We start from the raw sequence: 26,195 nt of genomic DNA on the forward strand, positions 1-26,195 counted from the left end.
TCCGCTCCAAGCAGTACCAAGTTCACTCCTGTGTTTCCTTCTCGTCTCCTGCACCTCCTTCTCCAGGAATCTTCCATCCGGCATCCTTCACCCTTCAAGATACAGTCCACTGCTCTGCCACCCGGCGACCACGGCCCCGCCGAGTTTGTCGTGTCGCCAACAACTGGTCCTTCAGAAGCCGGATCACTGCGTCAGCTCGTGAAGAAAGAAGCTCGCCCTGAAGATTGCAGCCAGCCCTGGAGAAGAGAGAAGCTCGCCCTGAAGACGGCAGCCCAGTCCCGGAGAAGAGAGAAGATTGAAGAGAGAAAACACAGGAGAAGAGACGAAGCCCCTGCAGCCAAGGCCAGCGTCTACCTTCTGAAGAAAGAAGAAAGAAACAAGTACGCGCGAGTGTTGGTGGTTGGCTTTGCTTACCTCCACCGATTACTTGGAAGCAATCCTCATTAACGTGCGTGGCCACCTAGCGGTGTTAAACGGCCCCTGCAGAGCGCACGGAAGCATTGTGGACGACCTGACGCCTCCACACACCTACCCTGGTGAACAGTCAGACCCCGCCGGCACGGTACGGTAACGCTCTGGGGCCACAAGTTGGCACGCAACGACGGGTGCGGACATTCCTCCCGCACTCTGATGCACCCGTGAGCGCCCGCGCCCTCTACCGGGAGGTTCCTACCTTCCTGTTCCCTGCATTCCTATTCCCGGTTCGGCGTCACCGCGGTAGCAAGCTGACCGGGCTGTTAGTAGTAGGCTTGGTAGGTCGCGTTACGTATACTTAGGTAAAGACATTAAGTGAAGTGAAAGTGAAAAGTGTTAGTTTTAAGGTTAGGGCCCCTCGTGCGCAATGGAGAACGCGCGTGTGTTGCGCTCGGGCAAGTCCACGCCCTCGCGGGAAGAGACGCCATCGTCAGGGCAGACCACGACCCACGAGACCAACACATGGAGCAGAGGCACCGGCGTTGAAGACACGACGGAGAGCAGCACGCGTACCGACGCTAGGGCCAAACTAAATTCAGTACCCGCACAAATCGACAACGTAGTCGAAAATGTAGGAAGTGCGCCGGGCACTATAGTTAACGTCCCCGGGGACAGAGCAAGCAGCAAATTATCCGCGTTGCAGGCCGAATTAGAGTATCACAACTCCGAACTAGCACGGGCTAGGGCGGCGTCCGCAGCTGCCATGAGTCGGCTGGAAATAGCTAGGATAGAGCTAGGAGAATCCACCGACGCGGACCAGCCACCTAGATCAAATAAAACCCGAGTTGAAGGCTGGATCTCGGAGCAATGTGTTAGGCCGTCAACAAGCGCTCAAAACCCGGGACGAGACCCGCGTCCGACCGAAAACATCGAACCGCGCGCCGGTAACACGTCGCTTAGCGACATGACATTGCTAGCCAACGCGATAGTTCAAGCGGTCAATTCGAGTAGGTCAGAAGCGACGCCTAAATTCATTCATGAGTTGCCCCACTTCGACGGAACAATTACGGAGTGGATGGCGTTTAAATCCGTTTTTAATGACACCGCGGATATGTTCTCGGACATTCAAAATGTAGCTAGGTTAAGAAAATCATTAAGAGGCGCGGCCCGCGAAACAGTTAGAGCTTTGCTATACACAGTATCGGACCCGTACGAAATAATAGATACGCTAGAACGGCGATACGGCAGGCCAGAACTACTTATTCTCTCCGAAATCGAAAACATAAACGTTTTATGTTTTCGATTTATCCCCGTATGACGGAAGACGGGCGCAATGTTAGTAGTTTCGCGAGTAAAATATCAAACACGGTAGCGGCCATAAAGTCACTTAACCAGCCACAATATTTGTATTCTCCCGAGTTAGTGGGTCGAATAGTCGACAAGTTAAATATTATTTTAAAATATAAGTGGTACGAGTTCAAATCTGAACGACCCGGAGCACCGGAGCTCGAATTAATGGCTAGATTTTTAAATATTATGGCGGATCAGTGCGGCGCGATGTTCGCGTACGAAACAGCTAGGGAGGAAAGGAGAGGCAAGATGAAACCTCGCGCGGTAAACACGACTCGCACACGGACTCATAGATCGACGCGTTATGATAGCGATAGTTCCTGTGATAGATCAGATTGTGAAGTCACGTACGAGCCGCGTAATACCGTAGCAGCCGCGTTCAAACCCTCAGCTAAAAAGGCCGAACCATTCAGGCCGAAGCATCGCACGCCGCGCCCCGCGACAGAGGCGCCACGCTCCGCGACGGAAGCTCCGTCAAACTCGTCCAATAGAAATAATTGTCCCGTATGTTCAGGCTCCCATACGACTATTAATTGTGCAGATTTTATTAAACTTAGCGTATCGGAAAGATGGGACGCAGCTAAAAATAGTAAACTTTGCTTTAGATGTCTAAATAACTCGCACGGGCGAACTTTCAGATGTAAATATATTCCGTGCGGCATAAACGGTTGCGAAGCGTCTCATAATAAGCTATTACACGGCAGCGGCAGTGCAGCGCCGCCCGCAAGCGGCAATGTTAGCTCAATAAATCACGTTCGTGCGTCAAACACCTACCTCAAAGTAGTGCCGGTTGAGATAAGTGGCCCAGTGGGCACCACCGCTACATACGCCTTGCTGGACGAGGGCTCTACATTGACCCTAGTTGAGCGTACGGTAGCGGACAGTGTAGCACCCAGGGGTCGCAGCCAGCTACTTAAGTTGGAAGGGGTAGGCGGTAACCAAATTGACGACCCCGAATCGTGCAACATATCGCTAACAATCCGCGGCGCGTGTAGTCGAAATCTAGAAAAAATTAACGCGAGCACGATTAGTAATTTGAATCTTACGCCGCAGTCCGTAAGCAAGGACCTAGTTAGACAGTGCAGCCACCTAGCGGAATTAGAAGACGAACTGTGTTACGAGCAGGCTAAACCTACGATACTCATCGGCCAAGATAACTGGCACTTAATTACGTCTCGACAATTACGTATCGGAAATAAGGGCCAGCCAGTGGCGTCGTTAACTAAATTAGGATGGGTCCTGCACGGGCAGGACGCAAGCTCGCGTAATTTAAATAATATTCAGTTCATAAGTCACGTAAGAACGTCGCAGTCCGAGGATCCCGCGTTAGAATTGATAAGGAATTATTTTAGCATAGAATCGTTAGGTATAGAGCCGCGTAAACCTAAAGCGGATCCGGACGAGCGCGCGTTAACTGTCTTAAATAGAACTTGCAATAAAATGAACGATTGTGATCGGTATGAGTCAGGCTTATTGTGGAAAACCGACAATGAAGTAATGCCGGACAATAAGAAACAAGCTCTAAGCCGTCTGTACAATCTAGAGAACAAATTAGATAAAAACTTAAACTTAAAAATAGAGTATTCGAAACAAGTAAATAACTTGCTAAGTTCGGGTTACGCAGAACTAGTGAGCACCCCAGCCACATCACCTCGCACCTGGTACTTACCTCATTTTTCAGTGGTTCATCCCCAAAAAGGTAAGGTGCGACTGGTTTTTGACGCTGCGGCTAAATGTGGGGGAAAATGCTTGAATGATGCGCTACTAACCGGGCCCGACTTATTGCAGTCGCTTTTCGGCGTTTTAGTTAGGTTCCGCGAAGGAAAAATAGCAGTAGTAGCGGACATCAAAGAGATGTTCTTACAAATAAAAGTGATTGATTCGGATCGCGACAGCCTTCGTTTTCTGTGGCGAGGCGACGATAGAAACATCCCCCCGCGAGAATACCGTATGACCTCGCTTATTTTTGGGGCGGCCTCATCGCCGTGCGTGGCCATTCATGTTAAAAATAAAAACGCGCAAAACTTTAGTTCAGAGTACCCGAAGGTAGCTAAAGCTGCGGAACGGAACTTTTATATGGACGATTACTTAGACTCATTCGACGACGCGGACGAAGCCAGGCAAGCGGTCAATGCCATGTATAGGATTAACTTAGGCGCTTCGTTCGAGTTACGCGGTTGGGCGTCGAATGTGCCCGAAGTAATAAAAGACGTTTCCGATAAGCGAATTAGCGGCGCGACGACTTTAGGAAAAAGCGATACAGAGAGGACTTTAGGTCTCATTTGGAACCACGCTCGCGACACTCTAGGATTTAACGTGAACCTCAGAAACACGCCATCTAGTGTAATTTCAGGGGAAATTTTACCCACCAAGAGGCAAGTCACTAGCGCCGTCATGTCGGTTTTCGACCCGTTAGGATTAGTTTCGCCGGTAACTATGGTAGGTAAGTGCCTCATTCAGGAAATATGGCGTAGTGGCGTAGGTTGGGACGATCCTATAACTAAGGAACACCACATTACGTGGATGTCGTTTATTAATAATTTAAACTTGCTGAGGACTTTCGAAATAGAAAGATACGTACCTGCCCCGCCCTCTGGCGAGGGGGAGTTACACATATTTTGCGATGCTAGCGAAAAAGTTTATTCGGCCGCAGTTTATTTCGTTAGCATGAATAATAGCACAAAGACGGCTAGATTAGTTACGGGAAAGGCGAAAGTAGCGCCGTTGAAACCAATTTCGATACCGCGATTAGAGTTGCAAGCCGCGGTTCTTGGTTCCCGCTTAGCAGAGTCAGTAAAACGGGAATCTGACTACAAAATTACAAAGTCGTATTACTGGTCGGATTCAAAAACGGTATTAGCTTGGATTAGATCCGATCCGCGTACTTTCAAGTCGTTTGTCGCGCACCGGCTAGCCGAGATCGAAAGTACAACGACCCCGGCCGACTGGCGATGGGTGCCGAGCGCCGACAACGTCGCGGACGACGCTACCAAGGGCATTCCGGTGAATTTTAGTTCGACACACAGATGGTTTACAGGACCTAGCTTTATTTTAGACGACCCCGCGACATGGCCGTGCGAAAAGCGGACCGCGGTTCCCTTACCCCCTTCAGGGGAGGAGAGAATAATTAAGCAGGTTCACGTCTGTGTAGACCATGTAAATAACGATTACTTGCCTAAAGTTGAAAGGTTTTCGAAGTATAAGCGCCTGGTACGCGCTGCTGCCACCGTCTTGCTCTCGGCTGAGGCATTTAAAGCCAAATTGCTCAAGAGAAAAGTAAATACGGAAATCTCTCCTGATCACATCAGACTAGCAGAATTACTGCTTATCAAGAGGAGTCAGAACATCTCGTTCGCGGACGATATAAAGACGATAGAGGCTGGGCAACGACCTCCGAAGAGGTCCCCCTTTCACAAACTTGCTGTGAAACTCGACCGCAGCGGGATATTATACCTCGATAACAGAGTTAAGGAAGAATATAATCTGCCTGTCCTACATGCGAAGGAAGAATTTACCCGACTGTTAGTGCATCACACGCACGCAGTATTTAACCACGGCAATCACCAAACCGTGATGAACGAGCTCCGACAGCGCTACCACATAATTGGACTACGCAGCATCCTTCGCTATATATGCAACAAGTGTCAATGGTGTAGAACCTACAGGGGAACTCCCTCTAAAATTCCTCTGGGTGACTTACCTCCTGAAAGACTGGCCCACAATCAGCCGCCGTTCACAGCCTTGGCGGTTGACTATTTTGGCCCAATGCAAGTCACGATCGGGCGAAGACACGAGAAGCGGTGGGGCGCACTTTACACGTGCCTCACCACTCGGGCCGTGCATCTGGAGCTGGTGCCTTCCCTATCTGCATCCTCCATGATCATGAGCTTGCGCCGAATGATGTCCCGCCGTGGCACTCCAACGGTCATATATAGCGACAACGGAACCAACTTCGTGGGCGCCGAGAAAGAAGTGACGGAAGCTCTTCAACAAAATGACGACGCGATGAAGGTCTTCGCCTCCGGAAAACAGATAATTTGGAAAAGAATACCCCCTGGGGCCCCGAACATGGGCGGCGCCTGGGAGAGACTAGTGAGATCTGTGAAGGCGGCATTACGAGTCACCTTAACAGAAAAGACGCCCCCAGATGAAGTGTTGCATACGCTGTTGCTGGAAGCAGAACATGTCATAAATACGAGACCGTTAACACCAGTAAATCCTGATCTAAACGAGGAATCACTGACCCCAAATCACTTCCTAATTGGGAGGTCAAGCGGGATGATACCTTTCGGCTCGTATAAAGACTACACAGCAGACAGTCGCTCGTGGAAAGCTGCGCAAAAGTTGGCCGAAGCGTTCTGGGCTCGATGGGTAGCAGAGTACAAACCCCAATTGATGCCTCGGCTCGGCAACCCGCAGCACAGCAACCTCAACCCCGGAGACATCGTTATAATATGTGATAGAACGATGCCCCGTGGAATATGGCCTAGAGGTGAAATAATAAAGACTTTCCCAGGTCCAGACGGGCGGGTTAGAGTAGCAGAAGTCCGTACAGCCGCCGGACTAATTCGTCGCCCAGCCTCTCGTCTGATTCTCGTAAGCAGCCAGGAATAAAACGTTTCGGTGCTTGCGCACGAGGGGGAGACTGTAAATAATAGCTTAGTTTTATTCCCTCCTTTTGTTTACACTTAGATTTAAGATTTCATATTAGTAATTCCTATTGGAAAATGTTTATCTTGTGTCTCATTTTTATAATATTGAAGTCCCTTTCGCACGGGAATGTAGTGTGTTTCACACAATTGCTATTGCTGTATCTTTCTTGCATAGTTGCACTCGAACTATTGTTGTCTCTTTTTTACATGGCTTTGTTTTACATATTTTATTGTTTATTTATCTTATAAGAATGTTTGTTTACCATTGTATTAGCTTATAAGAATCCCATTTGATGTCATATTATGTGTAAAATGTTATATTTCAATAAACGGACTGCATTCGTTCGACAACAACCGATAGAACCCCACGGGCTCTAACGGTACAAATTTCATATATAAACACGCACTTTCGCGGTGCATACACATTCACTTCCGACAAGCCAAGCAGATGCATGCGTAAGCCCTGCTCCACCACACTCCGCTCCAAGCAGTACCAAGTTCACTCCTGTGTTTCCTTCTCGTCTCCTGCACCTCCTTCTCCAGGAATCTTCCATCCGGCATCCTTCACCCTTCAAGATACAGTCCACTGCTCTGCCACCCGGCGACCACGGCCCCGCCGAGTTTGTCGTGTCGCCAACAACTTGTTTGAGACAGTTATACATAGAAATTCAAATTTAGCTAACGTAGAAAAACTGTATTATCTCAAGGCCCACATTAAAGGAGATCCAGAGCAGCTGCTTAGACATGTACCAATTACTGCAGAGAATTATGAGAAGTGTTGGGAATTGATTAATAGGAGATACAGTAATAGGCGATATATAGTTAACAACATATTAATACGCTTATTTGATCAGGAAAATATAACTGTGGAGAGAAGCAGTGAATTAAAAAGACTTCTAGATACAACTAATGAGTGTTTAAGTGCCTTGTCGAATTTAGGTTTCGATGTTTCGACATGGGACATATTAATTAATCATATTGTCACTCAAAAACTAGACCAAGGTTCTAAAAGGGAATGGGAACAGAACATTAGTCATAACATAGAAAGCTTACCTTCTTATACGGAACTAACAAAATTCTTAGAAGCTAAATTTAGAACATTAGAAATTTTAGAATTGGAAAATAGCGAGACAAAACAAGAACCAAATGTCGACAAACGGCCAAGATTAGAGCTGATAGAGAGTGGGCCAAGATTGAAGCCGGTACATAGAGCACAAGTTTTCCATGTTGTTGCTGCAACGTGTGGATATTGTAAGGAGGGTCACAAGATAGAAGAGTGTCAAAAGTTTCGACAAATGGAAATGAGTAGTAGGTTAGATTTTGTTAATAGCAATAGATTATGTTTTAATTGTTTAGGGTCATACCATAGGGCATCTAGGTGTAAGCGATCCAATGGTTGTCAATGTTGCCATAGGCGGCATCACACGTTATTGCACGCAGAAAAGCAACATGGTAGTTCACTAGGGTTGAATTGTACGAGAAAGCAGTGTGATGTAGCCTTTAATAAAACTGTATGTTATGACAAGGAAACATCGGTCAGAAGCAGGTCAGCAAATTTAGTGGACGATTATAATAGTATTCGTTATAATATTAGAGGTGATCCGTTCGCAAACAATTAAGGTTGCGGGAAATAAAAGATAGGGTTATCTAATGTTGTGAACAGAGTAGTTTTCGGAACGTAGAATATGCGAGTGCAAGTGTTCTTTAATTGAAAGTCTACTTAGTTTTGGAAAAATATGTTATTGAGGTTTTTTTTCTATACTACCTATAGATTGTGGTGTTAGCTAATAAAGGTAACTTAACGTAACAAGGTATTTATTGAGTTTGTTTTATGTGTCGTAGTTTTAAATGAGGACGCTATTTTGCTTTAAAGTTATGCACGGTAGGGCTAGAGTAGTTATTATTGTGAATTGTAGTAATTTTATGATGTAAGACTTTCTACTAGGCAGGTATAATTATGTTTGTTTTGGTATAAAGAGATTATATTTGTGACGATTTAATGTACAGTTATGAATATATTAACTAATATATTCATGGGGGGGGGGAGTGTATAACGTATTTATGGTCTATGTATTATGACAAGCCCTGACATTATTGTATTAGAAATATGGTATGAAAGTATGTAGAGTTTTGAGGTGAATATAAGATATTATACAGTCCACGGTGTTTTCTTCAGTAGTCAACAAGTCGGCTAAGCCGTGTGATTGAATGGTGTTGTTCAATCAAAGGGCTAGCTGTTTAATTATACGGCTATTGAACGGCACTGGTCCATGACAGTCGAAGACGTCGTTAACTACATCCGCGAGAAGACCACCTACACCTAGAGGGTGGAGCGTCTGCACTCTCGCCACAAAGTGAATTTCAGTTCCTTTGTGGTGAGAGTGCCGATTCAAGTTTTATCCATCTTCGAGGTGGAGGAGTTTACCGGAGGTTCCGGGGGAGGCTCCCGAACGAAGCACGCATCACGTCGCCGAAAGAGACTTTACGTGATAAAGTGTAATGTGATTGTGTGTGTGAATGTGTAAATAATATATATTAGGATAATATAGTTCGGCGTGCATCTGTTGTCTGATTGCCATAACACAAGTTTTTACTTAGCATGGGATTAGACGACGTGATGTACGCTACCTAGCTTTTATACTATTGTATATTATTGTATGCTTAATAAAGAATTTAAATTTGAATTTAAACCAGTCGGCTGCGACATATATATAGCGCATAATGCGGTTTGTGTAATGTTTCAACAACAACACCACTTCGCCATAGCTGGGCACCGTTAATCAAATAGTTAACTTCGTTAATCGTTAATCCGTTAAAAAAAATGTTAGCTTCGTTAAACGTTAAAGCGTTACATTTCGGACGAATTAACGCAAGTTAACGTTAATCGTTAATCCGTTAATATGTAATATGGCATTGTTGTAACTTATATCATTGCGTTAGTGTACATACAAAACCTGTTGGTTTAAAGGTTTGGAAATTAAAATATTCGGGACAAAACAAAATACTTCTATAATGATTGTGTTCTATCTAACTAAATTATACTGCACTCTTCTTTATCAACATGCAAATGATTTATAATAACAATAAACAAATCACTCTCTCTATAAGCACCGGCGCTGAGTAATGAAATGATAAAACGAAACAAATCTCTTCTCACTCGCACGCTGCTGAAAATGTTTTTGTTTCACTCGCTACTGCATGCCATGCCGCGGCGCCGCGCTGCCCGCCCGCCCGGTACTTGTCATTTCATACTAACTGTCTGAACCTGTTTTCGCGCCGCACCGCAGTGCCGTGCGGTAAATAGAAGCCATTGGATTAACGATTAACGGACTTCTGCATATTAACGGAAGTTAACGAGTCCGTTAATATTTTTAAAAGTTAACTTAAAAGTTAATCCGTTAATCAAATTGTTAACTTCGTTAATTAACGATTAACGGATTAACGAGTTAATGCCTAGCTATGCACTTTGCACAATCGAGCACTATCAAAAGTAGTGCTTTCGCTTGATGCGTGCAATGGATACCAACTGTGACAGAAAAGTATAGTCCGTCAAGAAAGTGAAGAAATTAATAAGTGGCAACATCGTAGTGTTTATTATATATTATTATTATTATTTATGTTGAATCTGTCGTGCGTCAGGCGTAATATGTATAGGAACCACGGAAGATCAGGTACCGCGGTGCAGTGTTCTGCGCCGTGGTAATACACCTGAGTGGGTATCCTTTTCGGCATTATACAATGCACTGCCTTTATTTTTTAGGGTTCCGTACCTCGAAAGGAAAAAACGGAACCCTTATAGGATCACTTTGTTGTCCGTCTGTCCGTCCGTCCGTCTGTCAAGACCCTTTTTCTCAGGAACGCGTGGAGGTATGAAGCTGAAATTTATATCAATTACTCAGGTCTACTGTCCCTTGAAGCTGTGAAAAAATCAAACTTCTAAGCCAACGCAATCAAAAGATACAGCCGTTTATGCCGCAAATTTTCGACACTTGCAAGGGAATCAAAACCTACAGGGTGCTTCCCGTGAACTCAGAATCTTGAAATTTGGTACGAAGCAACGTCTTATAGCATAGATAAAGGAAAAATTACGAAAACCATAAATTTTTAGTTACATCACATAATATATTTTTTTTTAATAATTTTAAACTTACTACCCATTTCCTCATAAACGCGTAGAGGTATTAAATTGAAATTCATACCAAATACTCAGGTCTATAATACCTTTAAGCTGTAACAAAATAAATGATATGTGTTAATATAAAATAAAGGATTACTTAAACGATAAAGAGATCTTTGTCTTAAATTTATGCTCCTCCATCTTTCCCCATTGTAATGTTATGAATTTCATTTTGCAATAAAAATACCATAGTTATGACTCGATTGTCGTAATGAACGAACTTTGTAAACCTTGCAGGTTTGTACGGAACCCTCGGTGCGCGAGTCCGACTCGCACTTGGCCGGTTTTTTTCTTTTGGGTTATTGTTTGCTTTTTTTTTTGCTTTAGTGTGTGCAGTGTATTGTATTTATGTTTGAATAAAATTTTTATTATTATTATTATAGTGTCACCCCTTTTTTTGATTGATTTGAGGGATTACACTACAATGTTGCTACTTTTTAATTTCATCACTTTTCTGACAGACTATAGTTTCGCCATTGTGCGCCACTGAGTCGCATTAGGAAAACTATGAAGTGCCTACAGCCTGATAGACGTACGCAGGGCTGTAGCTAGAGTCACATTTGAGGTAGGGCAGCGTCGGTTACAGGTAGGGCGGAAGCAAAAAAAATCGGTCAAGTGCGAGTCGGATTCGTGCACGAAGGGTTTCGTACCGTTATAGATAAAAAATAGGCCAAAATTGTGTTTCTTGTAATTGAGCCCCCTTTAAATATAAATGTTATTTTAATTGTATTATTAATTAATTAAGTGATTTCGCAAAAATGTCCAGTGCCTACTGTTGCCCTTAATATCAATATGCAGCAAAAAAGGCCCAAAAACACGAATCCTTAAATATTGATTTTATTTTGTTTTTAGTATTTGTTGTTTTGATTTATCTCTAGGTCAATGATGTATTCAATTCATTCAATAGTTATTCTTAGATACTTAAAAAAATTCTGTGACAAAGCATGAGCACTATATCTAAGAACTACATAAGTATTATTAAATCCTCAATTACGAAGAACAAGCGAACAATATGGTTAAACTTCTGGATGTAGCGATCCACGTGTGAGTGAGAGTGAGGAAATAATAATTAATTGTTGGGTTGGGTGATACGAGTCAATAGATACGACTAAAAATATATTTAGATTATTATTGTTTCTGCAAACTTATTAAAATGATAATTATTAATAAAATAACATAAAATATTTAAAACAGCTGAATTCTACGATTCGCCATATTATTAAAAATGCGAAGAACTTCGTTCAGATCAACTTTTTTTGTTCTTTTTTTTTCAAAGGCCAGAAATACCATACCAGCCATTCTTTCGTGACCCATTGACAGTCTTTGAAGCCTATTAATTGCAGTTAAAGTTGAAAACGTGGACTCGCACACTGCAGTACTACATCTTTTTTTTTCATTAAGATTATAATTAAATGGACGCATCGCTTCATGTAATCGTGATTCAAATGCCATCTATACACAGAACAAAGAATTATTATCGACGACTTCTGTGGCCCAATGGTTGGGCGTGTGGCAGCTTAATCCGGGGGACGCGGGTTCGAATTCTGCCAACGGAACAAAAAGTTTTTAAAGGTATACTTAATAAAAATCTTAACTATATAATGTCTAGTTTATATAAGAATAAAGTATATTTCTGTTGTCTAATACCTGTAATGCAAGTCCTTTAGGTCTTCCTTTTTAGAGTTCCGTACCCAAAGGGTAAAAACGGGACCCTATTACTGAGACTTCGATGTCTGTCCGTCTGTCCGTCTGTTTCCAACAGGCTGTAACTCAAGAACGGTAATAGCTAGAGAAATGAAATTTTCACAGATTATGTGTTTCTGTTGCCGCTATAACAACAAATACTAAAAACAAAATAAATTAAATATTTAAGGAGGGCTCCCATACCATAGTGATTATATTCTCTTTGTCCCATACAACAAACGTGATTTTTCTAACATCAATGATGACAACAGGTAGGCACTTGAAATTTTCACAAAGGCCTTAATAATATCTTAATATATATATTTCTTGTGTGCGTGTGTATGTGACTGAACTCCTCCTAAACGACTGGACCAATTTTGATGAAATTTTTTGTGTGTGTTCGTGAAGATTCGAGAATGGTTTAGATTTACAGTTTGGTCTACTGGAAAATGTTTTTTCAATTAATTTCTTATTTATAAGGAGTTGTTGATTTTGGAATGTTTTACATTAGATCCTGCGGACGGTACTATCATCGCATTCAATATTATTCTATTTCAATTTTAGTTTGTCCTGAGTCCTGACAGATGGTGCTACGATTAATTTGAAAAAAATTTTGTTATTCAATTCATGTGCTGATTAAAATATTAAATAAATAACACATAGGCTACAATTTTAACCGACTTTCAAAATGGGGGAGGTGTTATGTTCGTTTTCTTATATTCAACGATTACTCCGCCGTTTGTTAACCGATTTTCAAAATTTTTCTTTTGGTATATAGGGTATCATCCCAATTTGGTATTATATTCACAAAAGTGGTGATCTGATGAAGGATCCATAAGTAATCGAGGGAACTTCTCAAAACTTATAGGGAAACATATGGTGACTTCGGTTTCGTGAGAAGTATTCTAAGCATATGCTACCAACAAGTAAGATTTTGCACCGAGATATACCTGGTATACCGTGGTTCGGAAGGTGCTGAGAGAATTCCTGATTCTTTATAGATACAAGTTTGGAAGTTTCGGCGTTGTTTTAAGAACAGAAAGCATATGCTACTATGCAAATTACATTCTTCATCATCATCATCATCATCATCACTACCATATTATACCATTTCATAGTCTTTTAGATCGAGACTCGAGTTTGTCAAGCGATAATTAAAAAAAATCTATATCTACCTAATATTATAAACCTGAAGAGTATGTTTGCTTGAACGCGTCAATCTCAGAAACTACAGGTCCGATTTAAAAACTTATCTCAGTGTTAGATAGATCATTTATCGAGTAAGACTCATCATTTATCGAGAAGGTTATATTATATTATTACTCTAAGACTAATACGACAGAAGAAACTCAGGAAAATGTGGGAAAAACGGGGGAAATATTTTTTATGGGAAAATGTACCTACGGATTCTATAAAATTTCTAATTAACGCGGGCGAAGCCGCGCGGGACATCTAGTAATTATGTAATTTAATAAATAATAATAAAAGTTAAAAAAAAATTAAGGGTTAGGTAGGTAGGTAGGTCCCATACAATTTTTGCTCTATAACGGTACGTGCGCGGTATAACCCTTCGTGCGCGGGTCCGACTCGCACTTGGCCGATTATTGGTATTTTTAAGGTAGGGCATTGTGATTTTAAGGTAGGGCATTGCCCCACTATGCCCCCCCCCTAGCTACGGCCCTGGACGTACGAACTTAAAGTACGCGGGTTTAAAGTTCACTTTAACTTGACTCGGCTTGCGTCGGTGACACACGAGAATCGCTCACACTGGATTACCATGCCCCCAGGCTCGCGGCTCTTTACTGACACATAGGCGATTAAAGTCGTCGAGCCATAAATTCGCGTACTTACTCGCACGTCTGTCACCCCCTTTAAAGGTCTGGTGCGACATGGGCGCGACGAATCCTGATTCACTTTTGTTTGCGTAATGCGCGGCTGTATATATAATAATATAATATGCGTATCGTCCAATAGTATCGTCGGACGATGGACGCAAGTGCGGCCACAGTAATTTTACTTAATAAAAATAAAATAAAATAGCCTTTATTTGCCTGAAATTATAACTAAACAATATACTTTACAGTTACTTAAATAATATTAATGTACATTAATTAAGGCACCCAAAAATGAGTAAAGGCCTCCTCCATGTTGTGCCAAGTGCTGCGGTCACGTGCTATGCGTGTCCAGGCGGCGCCCGCCACCTGCACGATGTCGTCGCTCCACCTGGCGCGTGGCCTGCCACGGCCGCGCGCGCTGTCACGGGGGTGCCAGTGGAGGATACGCTCACTCCACCGGCCGTCAGTAGCTCTGGCTAAAGTAATTTTACTTATATATTATTTATTAAAAAAAAAACTTTTCGCGCCATAAACGCGATTTGTATACTTGACAGCTGTCACTGTGTCTTGACAGTTTGAAAATTGGAAGCGATGCCGGTGACTGCGGTGTGAATCTTGAAATTTGAAAAATAAAAACTAAATAAAGATATTATCAGGAGTTAAATTAACTTGGGTGGGGTTAATTAGTAAAAAGAATAAGATATTAAAGGCTATCCATAAAACATTTTTGATATTATTGTCCAAACGCAGCAAAATGGATTTAAAGTTATCTGAAGGATCTCTTGAGGTATGAAATGATGTTGCGAAGAATGTCTTTGTTAAAAACGAAAACTGCTTGCTTTTTGATAAATTGTACGAGAATAAGTCAAGGAGTCATATTACTATTACATTTTTCTAATGGAGGGACTACTATTATAAAACGATAGTTGCAACTATTACAAAACAATTTTTAAAAATTCGTGTAGTGAAACATAGAGAAACTGTAACATATCTAAGCTTGTTCTGATCATTGAGATAAAGCTCTGATTCTGATTCCGATTTTCTATCGTAATTCTATATTGTATCTGTATTTAAACTTTTAAGGTTATAATGAATGGAGGAGACTACAATAAGCCAGTGATGCAAGTACTCGGCAGCAAGAAGATACAGGGCAGCGGAGCTAATGAGCGGTTTCGACTGTTGGTATCAGATGGCAAACACTCACACAGTTTTGCCATGCTCGCCACACAACTGAATGATAAGCTTATTACAGGAGAACTATCAGACTATTCTGTGGTACAGATAGATAGATTTGTTACATCTCTACTCAAGAACACAGGGAAAGGAGAAAAGTGAGTTAATTTATCTGTCTAATAAGCAAAATAGGTATGTCAAGTTTTTTTGAGTTAAATCATTTTTTTCTTTACAGGAGAGTAATGATCATCTTAGATATAACAATCTTGGCTCCTGGTTCTGAAATTGGCAAGAAGCTTGGCAACCCTCAAACTTGGACTGAGGAGTCAGCAGCGCAGGCACCTGCGTCAGCTCCAAATCCAGCACCTAAACCTGCTCCAGCATTGAGCTCTATACCAAAACTAGCTCCCACTCCATCCCTGGACTCCAGTATGCTGAACACACAGATGACACATCCAATCGCACATTTGAGCCCTTATCAAAACAAGTAAGTACTTTAGTGGTTCCTGTGCTGACATTTGGAGGCTGTTTATTAAACTTATCAGTTTGATATTATATAAAATTAAGACACCCTTTTTGTATGAAAAAGTCTGTCAATAACCCATCAATTCCCAAGCGGCAGCTGGCTGTCGCATAACAATTGAAAATCTATTGTGTCTGCGATTCCCACGATCGAAGTATTAAGCCTAAAATTATTAGTATGTTTTAAACTTTACATAATTGGCTATATTAAAAATACCCTTATCATATTTTGTAACTTAATTACCTGCCTTCTTTAATGAAATAGGCTATAATTTATTTCCTATTTAGATCCATCGAATTTTCAAGTGATTATAAATTTTAGGTGGGTAATAAAAGCCCGTGTGATGTCCAAATCAGCCATTCGACACTGGAGCAACGCAAGAGGAGAAGGGAAACTGTTTAGTATGGATCTGTGTGATGAAAGTGGAGAGATCAGGGCCACAGCTTTTAAAAATGAGTGCGACAAGTTTTACGATATGATACAAGTAAGTTAAATAAAAAAAAAACAAAAATCCAATAGTAAAAATAATTTATGTACAGAGAAAAACTTAAGTCTGATATGTTGTAAAACTGGATAGACATAATACGCCCTGGGTAAAAATTATTAAAATTTCTGTAAATCAGTAATGTACCATCGAGGAAATTTATTCCTAGGCAGTTGACAGACCAACGTGATTTGGTCAGATCATGTCAATTCAATGTTAATTGTGATCTGTCAGCTGGGTTTGACATAACTTTACCAAATTACTTAGGTTCGCCATCTGCCTAGGAATCAACTTCTCTGATAGTACATTTTTTAATATTTAAAACATTTTCTTTGCAGGTTGATAAGGTTTACTACATAAGCAGGTGTCAACTTAAAACAGCAAATAAACAATTCTCCAGCTTGAAAAATGATTATGAGATGACATTCACCGCTGACACAGTGGTTGCTGAATGTATGGAGGACTCCTCTGCAGTGCCATCGATCAAATTCGAATTTATGCCAATCAATGAAATAGCTAACAAAAATCCAGATACGCTGCTTGGTAAGTAGTTTACTTAACCGATTCAGTGCGGATGACACGGGAGCCGTGTCATACGCGTTTTTAACGTGGCGTATGACACGGGAGCCGTGTCATTTGAAAAACGATTGTATCTCCCTCAAATTACACTTTAGAAAGTTCTACTCTGAACAAAATCATCTTAATTTTCCATGTAGAACAAGCCTATAGACTTTGCCTCTGAATATTCTGTGAATTGAAAAAAAGTAGGGGCCGTCAACCTTTTTTACCCGACTACGGCGAAGCAAAAAGGGGGGTTATGATTTTGGCCTGTATGTATGTATGTATCTGTTCCCTCGTAACTTTAAAACTACTTAACGCATTTGGACAAATGAGGTGTCGTTAGAAGCCTCTTGACTGTCCGCTGGTTATAGGCTACATGACATCACGTTAAATTGACTGTAGCACCATCTAGGGGACTGAAAGTAAAGAACAAAAAAAAATATTTTTCCTGATAATGTCGTGTGGGGTATCAAAAGAAAGAGCTTTACTAACACATTTCAAATATGTGAACATTATTAGCAATTTCTCACGGGTTTACAAGCAATCAACTGATAATTGCAAGAATTAATAAATCACTAATTCAATACAATATCTATACAAATACATATTATAATAAAATCGGGATCGGAGGGGGGATTGGAATAGGAAGGGGAGGATCGAGAAGGAGGGGGAGTAGGAGAGGGGGGGAGGTCGTCGGATGTAAATGCTGCTTATATCAAAATGGTGTGGGGGGGCTTCGCCTCTGGCCTTTTTTAAGAACAAAGTTATAAATTATTAAAAGTGAAATAACTGTACCCCAAACTAAACATACACTTTTTGACTATCATTTAATTACCTGTATGGAGGGCTTGGCCTCCCCCTCCCTCGTGGAAGTGTTATCGCGTCGTTATTGTTGAGTTTTGATTCTCCTTTTTTAGGAACAAAGTTATAAATTATTAAAAGTAAAATTATTGTACCCTAAACTAAACATACACTTTTTTGGAAAAAAATATCCATCTCCTTTAAAATTATTATACTATGCTTGGTACTACGAATATAGGGTGCAATTAAACCTACCTGCCAAATTTTTTTTGGGGCTTAGGTATCATTAGGTGAGTCCATTAAACCAAAAAAATAGGGTGCTAATTTTTTTACAATAACATATTTTATCCCAAAAAAAATCGATGCACAATGGTCACTTCATAAGTTCATAATAATTACGATATTGCGACCGCTACTCCATCGCGCGCAATATCCAATCGGAAGACCGGTTATGCGTACGGGTAAAGCGGGGGTGACGCGCGGGGTGGGAGGAGGGAGGCCCGCCGGTCGCCAGCGACCGTTTAGTGCCACGCGCGTAGTTGTATAGCTAACACGTAATTATTTTGTTTGTCACGGCCGGGCCCCCCCGGCCCCCGCGCTTTAATTAGTGTCTGTTACCATGTACCCTAACCACGATCGAGTGTTATGAAATGTGGAGGTGCTACATTTTGAGTGGCGAAAGTTTACGCGGAACCCAGAGACTGTACGAGCAAGAAAGCCTTCCTCGTCTTCGTAACAGCTGATTGATGATTCTCGAATGCAGCAGCTGTACCCTGAATCTGAATCGCAAAACAATCAAAGACTCAAATTATGGACAGTTCTCTCTTCGTAACACCTGCACACGCCTAGCCAGCCTCGAAGACATGCCTCTGACGAGGTTAAAAGTGACAAAGTTGTGCTTAACAAACTTTTAAAGTCTTAAAGACAATGTGCAAAACGCGGTAGACTCTGCTTAGAGCAAAACGGATTGCAGTTTAAACGATGTTAAGTGTAGACAAGATGGAAGTAAATAAGATTTAGAGGTGGGTTATTTTGATTTTTAATTAGTTGTACTGAGTAGGTACATAAGTTAATTGAATTTTTTAAATACGCCTAAATGCAAAGGATGTGGTTTAGATTTATTATAAATTTCTAAAGTGCTTATTTTTCGTAATTAGAAAGTTGTAATTTTCCATTCTTTTGATGTGTATCAATTAAGTTTATGTTAAACATGCCTGTCTACGTCCTTTACATTTGACGGTCCTAAGTCCATCAAAGTATGAAGAGAAAATTCGCAACTTATGATAATAACAAGAATGCAGTGACGGATTAGTCAAATTAAGCAATTGCCTAAGGCATCACGTCTGAGGGGGCACCAGAAGAGTAAAGGTTCAAAGACCGATTCGGATATGGATCGAGTCGGTCGAGATACGGATTGGGGGGCCTACAGGCATGGATTGCTTAGGGCATCAAGTAGTCTTAATCCGTCACTGCAAGAATGTCAATGGAAGGGCGCGGCGGGGCCGGGCCGCGCATGTGTCCATATTTTGGGGTGTTTGGTAGGCTAACTTTCGGAGGCTATTTCTCAAAATTTTAGTACTGAGTGATTATAAAAGAAGAAATACGTGTATTTTTATTTTTAACAAGGATCAATATATCCAAATTTGGCAGGAAGGTTAAATTGCTCCCTGTATATTCTGTGACTATGCTAACGCGGACTAAGTCGCGGGCAACAGGTAATGAAACAGAACCAAATAAATTGTAAAATATCCTCGATCATTTGAGGAGTTGGATAGTTTAAGATCGAGTGAATCTTAGCCCCAAAATAATTAAAATAAAAATAAATTTCGTGGAAACCCATCGATCGTGGAATAACGAGACACGATAGCTTATCTATTGTTATCGCGGCCGGATGCGGCCGCTTAGGTCTTCATGAATTAAAAAACTAAAACCTGACTACTAAAACACGCTCTAAAAAGTACGAAACAAGAAAACAGTTTATAGGTATATAAAAATGTTTAAAGGATAGCCGTGGTCGTATGCCACTTACTAGAGCAAAACAGATTCATTATATTATTATAATAAAGGGCATACATACGACCACGGCTATCCTTTAAACATTTCCATATACCTATAAACTGTTTTCTTGTTTCGTACTTTTTAGAGCGTGTTTTAGTAGTCGGGTTTTAGTTTTTTAAACTTTATTTTTTAAAAGGTGCATTCATTGCTGATTATACGGCAGCCGCGTCTTATGGGTTTTTAACGTGTGGCGTATGACACGTGAGCCGTGTCATATAAAAAGCGATTGTATCTCCCTCAAATTACAAATTTTTTACGTAAAACAAGCTTATAGGCTTCCTCTCTGAATATTCTGTGAATTGAAGAAAGTAGGTGCTATCTCCTTTTTTAGCCCACCGTGCATTATCCAAAATTTCTGATCACAAAAATTCGGATGCCCGCCGGAACGTACTCTGTTCATACATTTTGTTGTGGACCCCGCATACTATCAGAATTCTGACGTGTCAAAATGTGTGAGCGTCCGAATTTTTCTGATCATAAATTCGGATAATGTGAGGCCGGGCTTTTTAGTAGTAAACTTTTAAGAAAATAAAGAAGAAATATTGGAAGTCCATATTATTCTATATTCTAACTAGATGTTTCCGCTAACTTCCTTATCCATAGGAATAAAACATTTCCCTGCGGTTAAAAGTGGTCGTGTAACTATAAGCTTTATTACTGGAACCCAATTATCGTGCTTATGAAATTTATTGAAAATCGGTATATATCAAGAAAACTTTTTTTGTTTTTGTGTATGGAATTGGCTAGTTGAACTTCTTTAAATTTATCTACGAATGTATTATTTACTTTGGAAACAGATCTATATAATATAGGTAGGTACTCATTTTTCTAACTTTGAAACCTACAAAAGGTTTGCAACATCTGAATAACAAAATCGCTTACCTGCCATTTTCAGGTTTACACTTAGTAAAACTACTCGAAATCAATTCAAAACAATGTAGCCTTCCATCAACAACAATGGTTTGGGCTCAACTAAATAAATCAAGTTAATACAAGTGTAAAAACCAAAAAAAAACCTAAAACTTTTTGAACGTGGCGGTAGCCGTGTCATCTACTTCTATGGCGTATGACACGGCTCACGTGTCATGTGAAAATTGTATGCCGCCACGACTGAAAGTCTTCAAAAAGGTTCAAAGCATTGAATCGGTTAACATTGTGGTGGTACCCATTATAAGCCTCACAAGCCTGCATCACAGTTTCAAAGAACTGCAAGATATATACAACGTCTGAAATTACTTTAGTGGCCTTCAGTCTGACTGAGCATGCTATCTCGCTTGGTCAGAAAATCTTCCCTTTCGGCCGCCATTCATATCGTTAAAAAACCTTAGTTACAGTTATTAAAGGCATGTGTCGCATGCAAAAGATAGAGCTTGAAATGCCCTGAAAAAATCTGTCATCCCAACGCACTTACCATAAACACCATAGAAAAGGTTTCTACCACAAAAGAATAGCCAAAGTGCTATACCGGCATAGGATAGATAGATAAACACTTTATTATCAGACAGATAAGATGGGTATACAAACAGACTTAAAGTACTTAAATATAGTACCTAAGTAGAAATAATAAACAGAATAATGTTTTTCTATTCCTTTGCATGTTGACGAGACTTAGTCATTATATTAATAATAGCTATACAATGAGACACTCATTATATCCAGGATACTTCTGTTATTATTATTCAACTTTCAGATGTGATAGGCGTTTGCAAAATGGCTGCCGATGTACAGGAGCTCACGGCTCGCAGCACGGGGAAGCTACTGAAGAAGAGAGAAGTCACCTTGGTAGACTCATCAGGTGGCGCTGTAAGTTGTTCTTGTTGTCATGTTGTTACTAAGAGCCTGTCCCGATGAGGCGTTTTACGCGCGAGTGCGTGACTCGCACGTCTAGAGTTACATAATATATCCCGTTGTCTTACTCGCGCGTAAAACACGTGCAATGAGGACTCTCGACTCGCCCGTTTAACGCGCGAGTCGAGATACTTGGGTGCCATTGCACATATTGTGTCCAGTACTACGCGCGAGTCCGTGCCGAATGGACGTATTTGATTGAAGCGTGATAACTTCGAGTCGATGTTTGTAGCGTTAAAACGCGGTATCTGGATGCAATTGAAATTAAAACACGCGTATAAACTTCGCGCGCGAAAACTTTTCTAGGATGCAGAGTATCTTATATAAGTATTAATATACTACATTCCACAAAAAAAGTTCACAGAAAGACACTTTCACAATTGATATAATTGGTTCTATAGCAATACCCATAATGAACTGTTTTTAGTAGTCAATATTTTTTCAGATATCACTAACCTTATGGGGAAATGATGCAGAGAAATTTGACGGCAGTTCAAATCCTGTTGTCGCGGCGAAGGTAAGATATGTATTATGTACAGTGACGGATTATCCCTTAATCAAATTAAGCAATTGCCTAGGGCATCACGTCTGAGGGGGCACCAGAAGAGTAAAGGTTTAAAGACCGATTCTAGTTGAGATACGGATAGGGGGGCCCACAGGCATGGATTGCTTAGGGCATCAAGTAGTCTTAATCCGTCACTGATTATGTATAATAAAGTAATTAATAGAAGTAGATAATCGCAAACCAACATTATGAATTTAACTTTTACTCTGTTTCTATAAAGACTAGTAACCAAATAATTTACACTTAATAACTTACTATAGCAAGTAAGGGGACTGTTGGGTTAAATGGGGTATGAAGACTACAATAGGAAATGCTTGTGCTCATTTTTGTAACGATAGCCTTGAGGCAATTTATTTTGCTTGAAGACAATTCTTCCAGAATAAAAAGTACAGGAACAGAAGTTAAATGCCCAAAGTCATGACTCGTGACGGTGTCGTGATGCAATATTACTACTGTATATTATTTTTCACTACGCGTTTTTGAAATTTCACTCTTAAAGCGCACATAAAAAGCTGTTTGATATATTATTTATTGAAACGAAGTTTATTATTGCGCGTCGCGAAAGGGGGCTAGACAGAAAGAGTTGTAACGACACTTTTTATTACTTCCTGCGCTGTAGAGAGCGTTGATAGTATTCCTGGGCGTCAACTAGATGGCGTTTTTAAGACTAAACAGTGACATCTACCGGACGCTTAAATAAAGTTTATTACAATTCCATAAAAGTGTCGTTAGTATTCCTGGGCTCAACTTTCTCAATTCAGTTTGTTCAACTAAATGGCGTTTTTTTTTAACTGCGTTCCATCCGGGTGTCCCTTGACACCTCTCAAGTTTTTTTTATATATTATTTAACAGGGTGCCCGTCTAACGGAGTTCAACAGCAGCAAGTCGCTCTCGTGTTTAGCGAGCACCATGCTGCGTATCAACCCCGACCTGCCCGAGGCGCACAAGCTCAAGGGATGGTACGACAACGGTGGCGCCGATATGGAGATCGTCAATATATCTGCCAGGTATGTTTATTCGAACGAAGTTCCTTATCGCGCATTGCGAAAGGGGCTAGACCGAGAAAGTTGTAACGACACAATATTTTTATTAGTTCCTGCGCTGTAGGGGCAGAGGGCGTTGATAGTATTTTCGGCCAACAATTTTCATATATTTTGTTCGAAGCTCCGCACGCAAGTTCCAGTTAATTTTTTTTATTTTAATTTACTTTATACATAGCGAAAACTGCTAGTTTCTAATGAATCATAAACTACTCCAGGAGCGGCAACTACGGCGGCGGCGGCGAGTGGCTGACGTTCGGCGAGGCGGCCGCCAAGCAGCTCGGCGCGGGCGAGCGCGGAGACAGCTTCACTCTGCTCGGGGCTCTCACGTTTACGTTCGCGGACAACGCAGTGTACCGCGCCTGTCCCGCTGACGGATGCAACAAGAAGCTGGTCGACCAAGAGAACGGACTGTTCCGCTGCGAGAAGTGTAACAGGGACTATCCGAATTTCAAACATCGGTTGTTGCTTGCGGTAAGTCATAAGTGTTTTGCGTATTTGTAAAGTTGTATCAGCGGGCCAGGCCTATTTTATAATGTTATTGACCGTCTAGGGTTGATATTGAACATCGCGCGCCTTCAATCTAATTGTCAAATAAACTGTTCAATAAAATTGAAGCGGGATATTGACAATACAATTGATCGTCTAGGGCTTACATAAAAATACGCATAATGACCGGATCTCTATTTGTATCTTTCTTTCTCTCAATTTCACAAAATGGCATTCATGCCGAAAATCGCATATGTAAAAGATACAAATAAAGATGAGTAGATGTAAGTAGTTTTAAGTAAGTTCTCCCCAACAACTCTTAACTCATGAATCAATCTGGAACTATGGACATGAGTATCAGAGGTTTAGATTGCATGTGTTTAAAATTAAAAAGAGAATCAAAAGAAAAAAAGAAAGATAATATAATATCTAAGGTCTATCAGAATTTAATAATATTCCATGACCCAGGAACTTTAAAAACTTTTTGTTCCGTCAGCGGGATTCGAATCCGCGACCCCTGGCTTGAGCTACCAACAGCCCATTAACTGAGCCACAGAGGTCGTCTCCCCTCCAAATTTGCCATGAGATTCTGGTAGACCTTATCATTTTACTAACCTGACTATTTTTCTTCAAAATCTGACATTAGATAAATAGATATCATAATATCTTACCCATACTTTCACTACTAGGCTACAGTATCAGATCCCACGGGCGACCAGCGTGTAACCGCGTTCAATGAAGCCGCGGAGAGTATTCTCGGCAAGCCGGCCTCGGAGGTCGGCAAGCTCTTGGACTACGATAAGGCGGCGTATGCACAACTCTTCGATGAAGTCAAGTTCAAAACATACGTGTTCAAGTTGCGAACGAAAATGGAAACATACAGTGTAAGTTCTTTTATCCTTCTAAGCGTAGCTGTAAAAAAAGTTGGTGCCCAAGTAATGAGTTGAAAATCGATATGTACACCCTAGTAATGGGAATTAATGCTATTTTCTGTTAATTTCATTAATATGCTAATTTTGATGTCACAGCATGCTACGTGTTATTTGCTAAAAACATCATCATCGTGAATTATCGGTTCGCATCACACCACTCGCATCGAGTATTGTATTTTCGCGTCAGTGAAAAATAGCGCGGGCGTGATTTTTTTATCATGATCGCAATTCGCAGACTATTGCTGCGCACGATAATATTAGCAATCGTATTTTTAGCAAGTACGATTAATTTAATTATTGCTAATGGGCATTTAACAATTGATTATTATTGCTAATGCTATTTTTACCAATACTAGTACAGGGAGTAACAAAATTATGTGATGTATGGTAAACTCTGTATACCTCTATATAGAGTTTGCTGTGAAAGTGGCGCAGGAAGAGTAACTTATTTTTACTTTTGTATGGGAAAATTCATCACGGCTTGAGCTTGCCCATATAAATGACGAAAAAAATATATCTACGGCGCTGATACTTTCACAGTGAACTCTATATTATAAGGGACATACAAACTCAGTTTGGTAAAAAATACGATTGCTAATATTATCGTGCGCAGCAATAGTTTGCGATTATGAAAAAAATTACATCCGCGCTGTCGCGCTGGCGCTAACTGGCAACTGATATTGAACTTGCTATTTTTCACTCGATGAGAAATAAGACTCGATGCGAGCGGTGCGATGTCATGATGCCGCGATTTTAGCAAATTCACAGCAATAGCACGTAGCAAGCTATGACGTGAAAATGAGCATGTTAATGAAATTAATAGAAAATAGCATTGATTCCATTACTACTTTGTATATCAAGATAACACATTCACGATCTTTCAGTTTTAAAAAAAACAGGGAAAATTGTGTGGATATTCTTGCTCCATTATTTTAAATATTTTATAGTTCATAAATACTTACATAATAATATTTTGATAAATCTAAAGATGTTTAGTTTAAAATAGAAACAAAATCATGTTATTTTTTTTTTCTTTTAGGATGAAGCAAGACTTAAGACTATAGTGATGGCAGCATCTCCAGTAGATTACAAAGATGTTAATGCAAGACTTATCAAAAGTATTAAGGCGCTGAGTGGTGTTGAAGTTTAAACAGTGATCTAAAACATATTTCATAATTTATTTTGTATGTAACAAGTAACTGATTATGTAATTATGTGTAACCAGCACAGTGGTAAGGACTATTTTGCTCACTTTTATATTCAGTGAGAGACCGGCTCTCGAAATATGTTCCAATAATCTTGTTGAATCTTTTTTTGATAATAATGATAAATTGTGTAGTAGCTTAAAGCAGAAATAAATATTTTTTTTTGAATATACAAGTCTCATTACATATTTAGCTTCTGCGTTTTATACAGGAGCTTTTTTCAATAGCATTGTCTGATCATCAGGGCCCCCGCTGCCATATGTGCAATGTATGCAATGCACACGGGCGCCATTCTCTAGGGGCGTCAAATTGCCATCTTTAAGGGCGCCAAAACCAAGGCTTCAAAAATTTGCCTAAAGGGGCGCCAAAATCCTTTTTTGCACACAGGCGCCAGTAGCCCTTATC

General features: G+C 40.7%; 2 protein-coding genes across 2 annotated transcripts; both read left to right on the forward strand.

Annotated features, from left to right (window-relative positions):
- Positions 1-1,728: 1,728 nt before the first annotated feature.
- Positions 1,729-7,880, forward strand: LOC121733333. The gene is made up of 3 exons (XM_042123548.1): positions 1,729-6,294; positions 7,271-7,618; positions 7,773-7,880. The coding sequence occupies exons 1-3, from the start codon at positions 1,729-1,731 to the stop codon at positions 7,878-7,880; spliced, it is 5,022 nt and encodes a 1,673-aa protein (XP_041979482.1).
- Positions 7,881-14,694: 6,814 nt separating this feature from the next.
- LOC121733162 (replication protein A 70 kDa DNA-binding subunit) lies at positions 14,695-25,953 on the forward strand. The gene is made up of 11 exons (XM_042123332.1): positions 14,695-14,898; positions 15,195-15,442; positions 15,520-15,771; positions 16,129-16,291; positions 16,630-16,834; positions 21,402-21,514; positions 22,005-22,076; positions 22,977-23,131; positions 23,383-23,638; positions 24,343-24,537; positions 25,625-25,953. Exons 1-11 carry the CDS (start codon positions 14,866-14,868, stop codon positions 25,733-25,735), a joined length of 1,803 nt encoding a protein of 600 aa, XP_041979266.1. The 5' UTR covers positions 14,695-14,865; the 3' UTR covers positions 25,736-25,953.
- The last annotated feature ends 242 nt before the right edge of the window (positions 25,954-26,195 follow it).

The sequence above is a fragment of the Aricia agestis genome, chromosome 13, assembly GCF_905147365.1.
Source record: "Aricia agestis chromosome 13, ilAriAges1.1, whole genome shotgun sequence".
Lineage (NCBI taxonomy): Eukaryota > Metazoa > Arthropoda > Insecta > Lepidoptera > Lycaenidae > Aricia > Aricia agestis.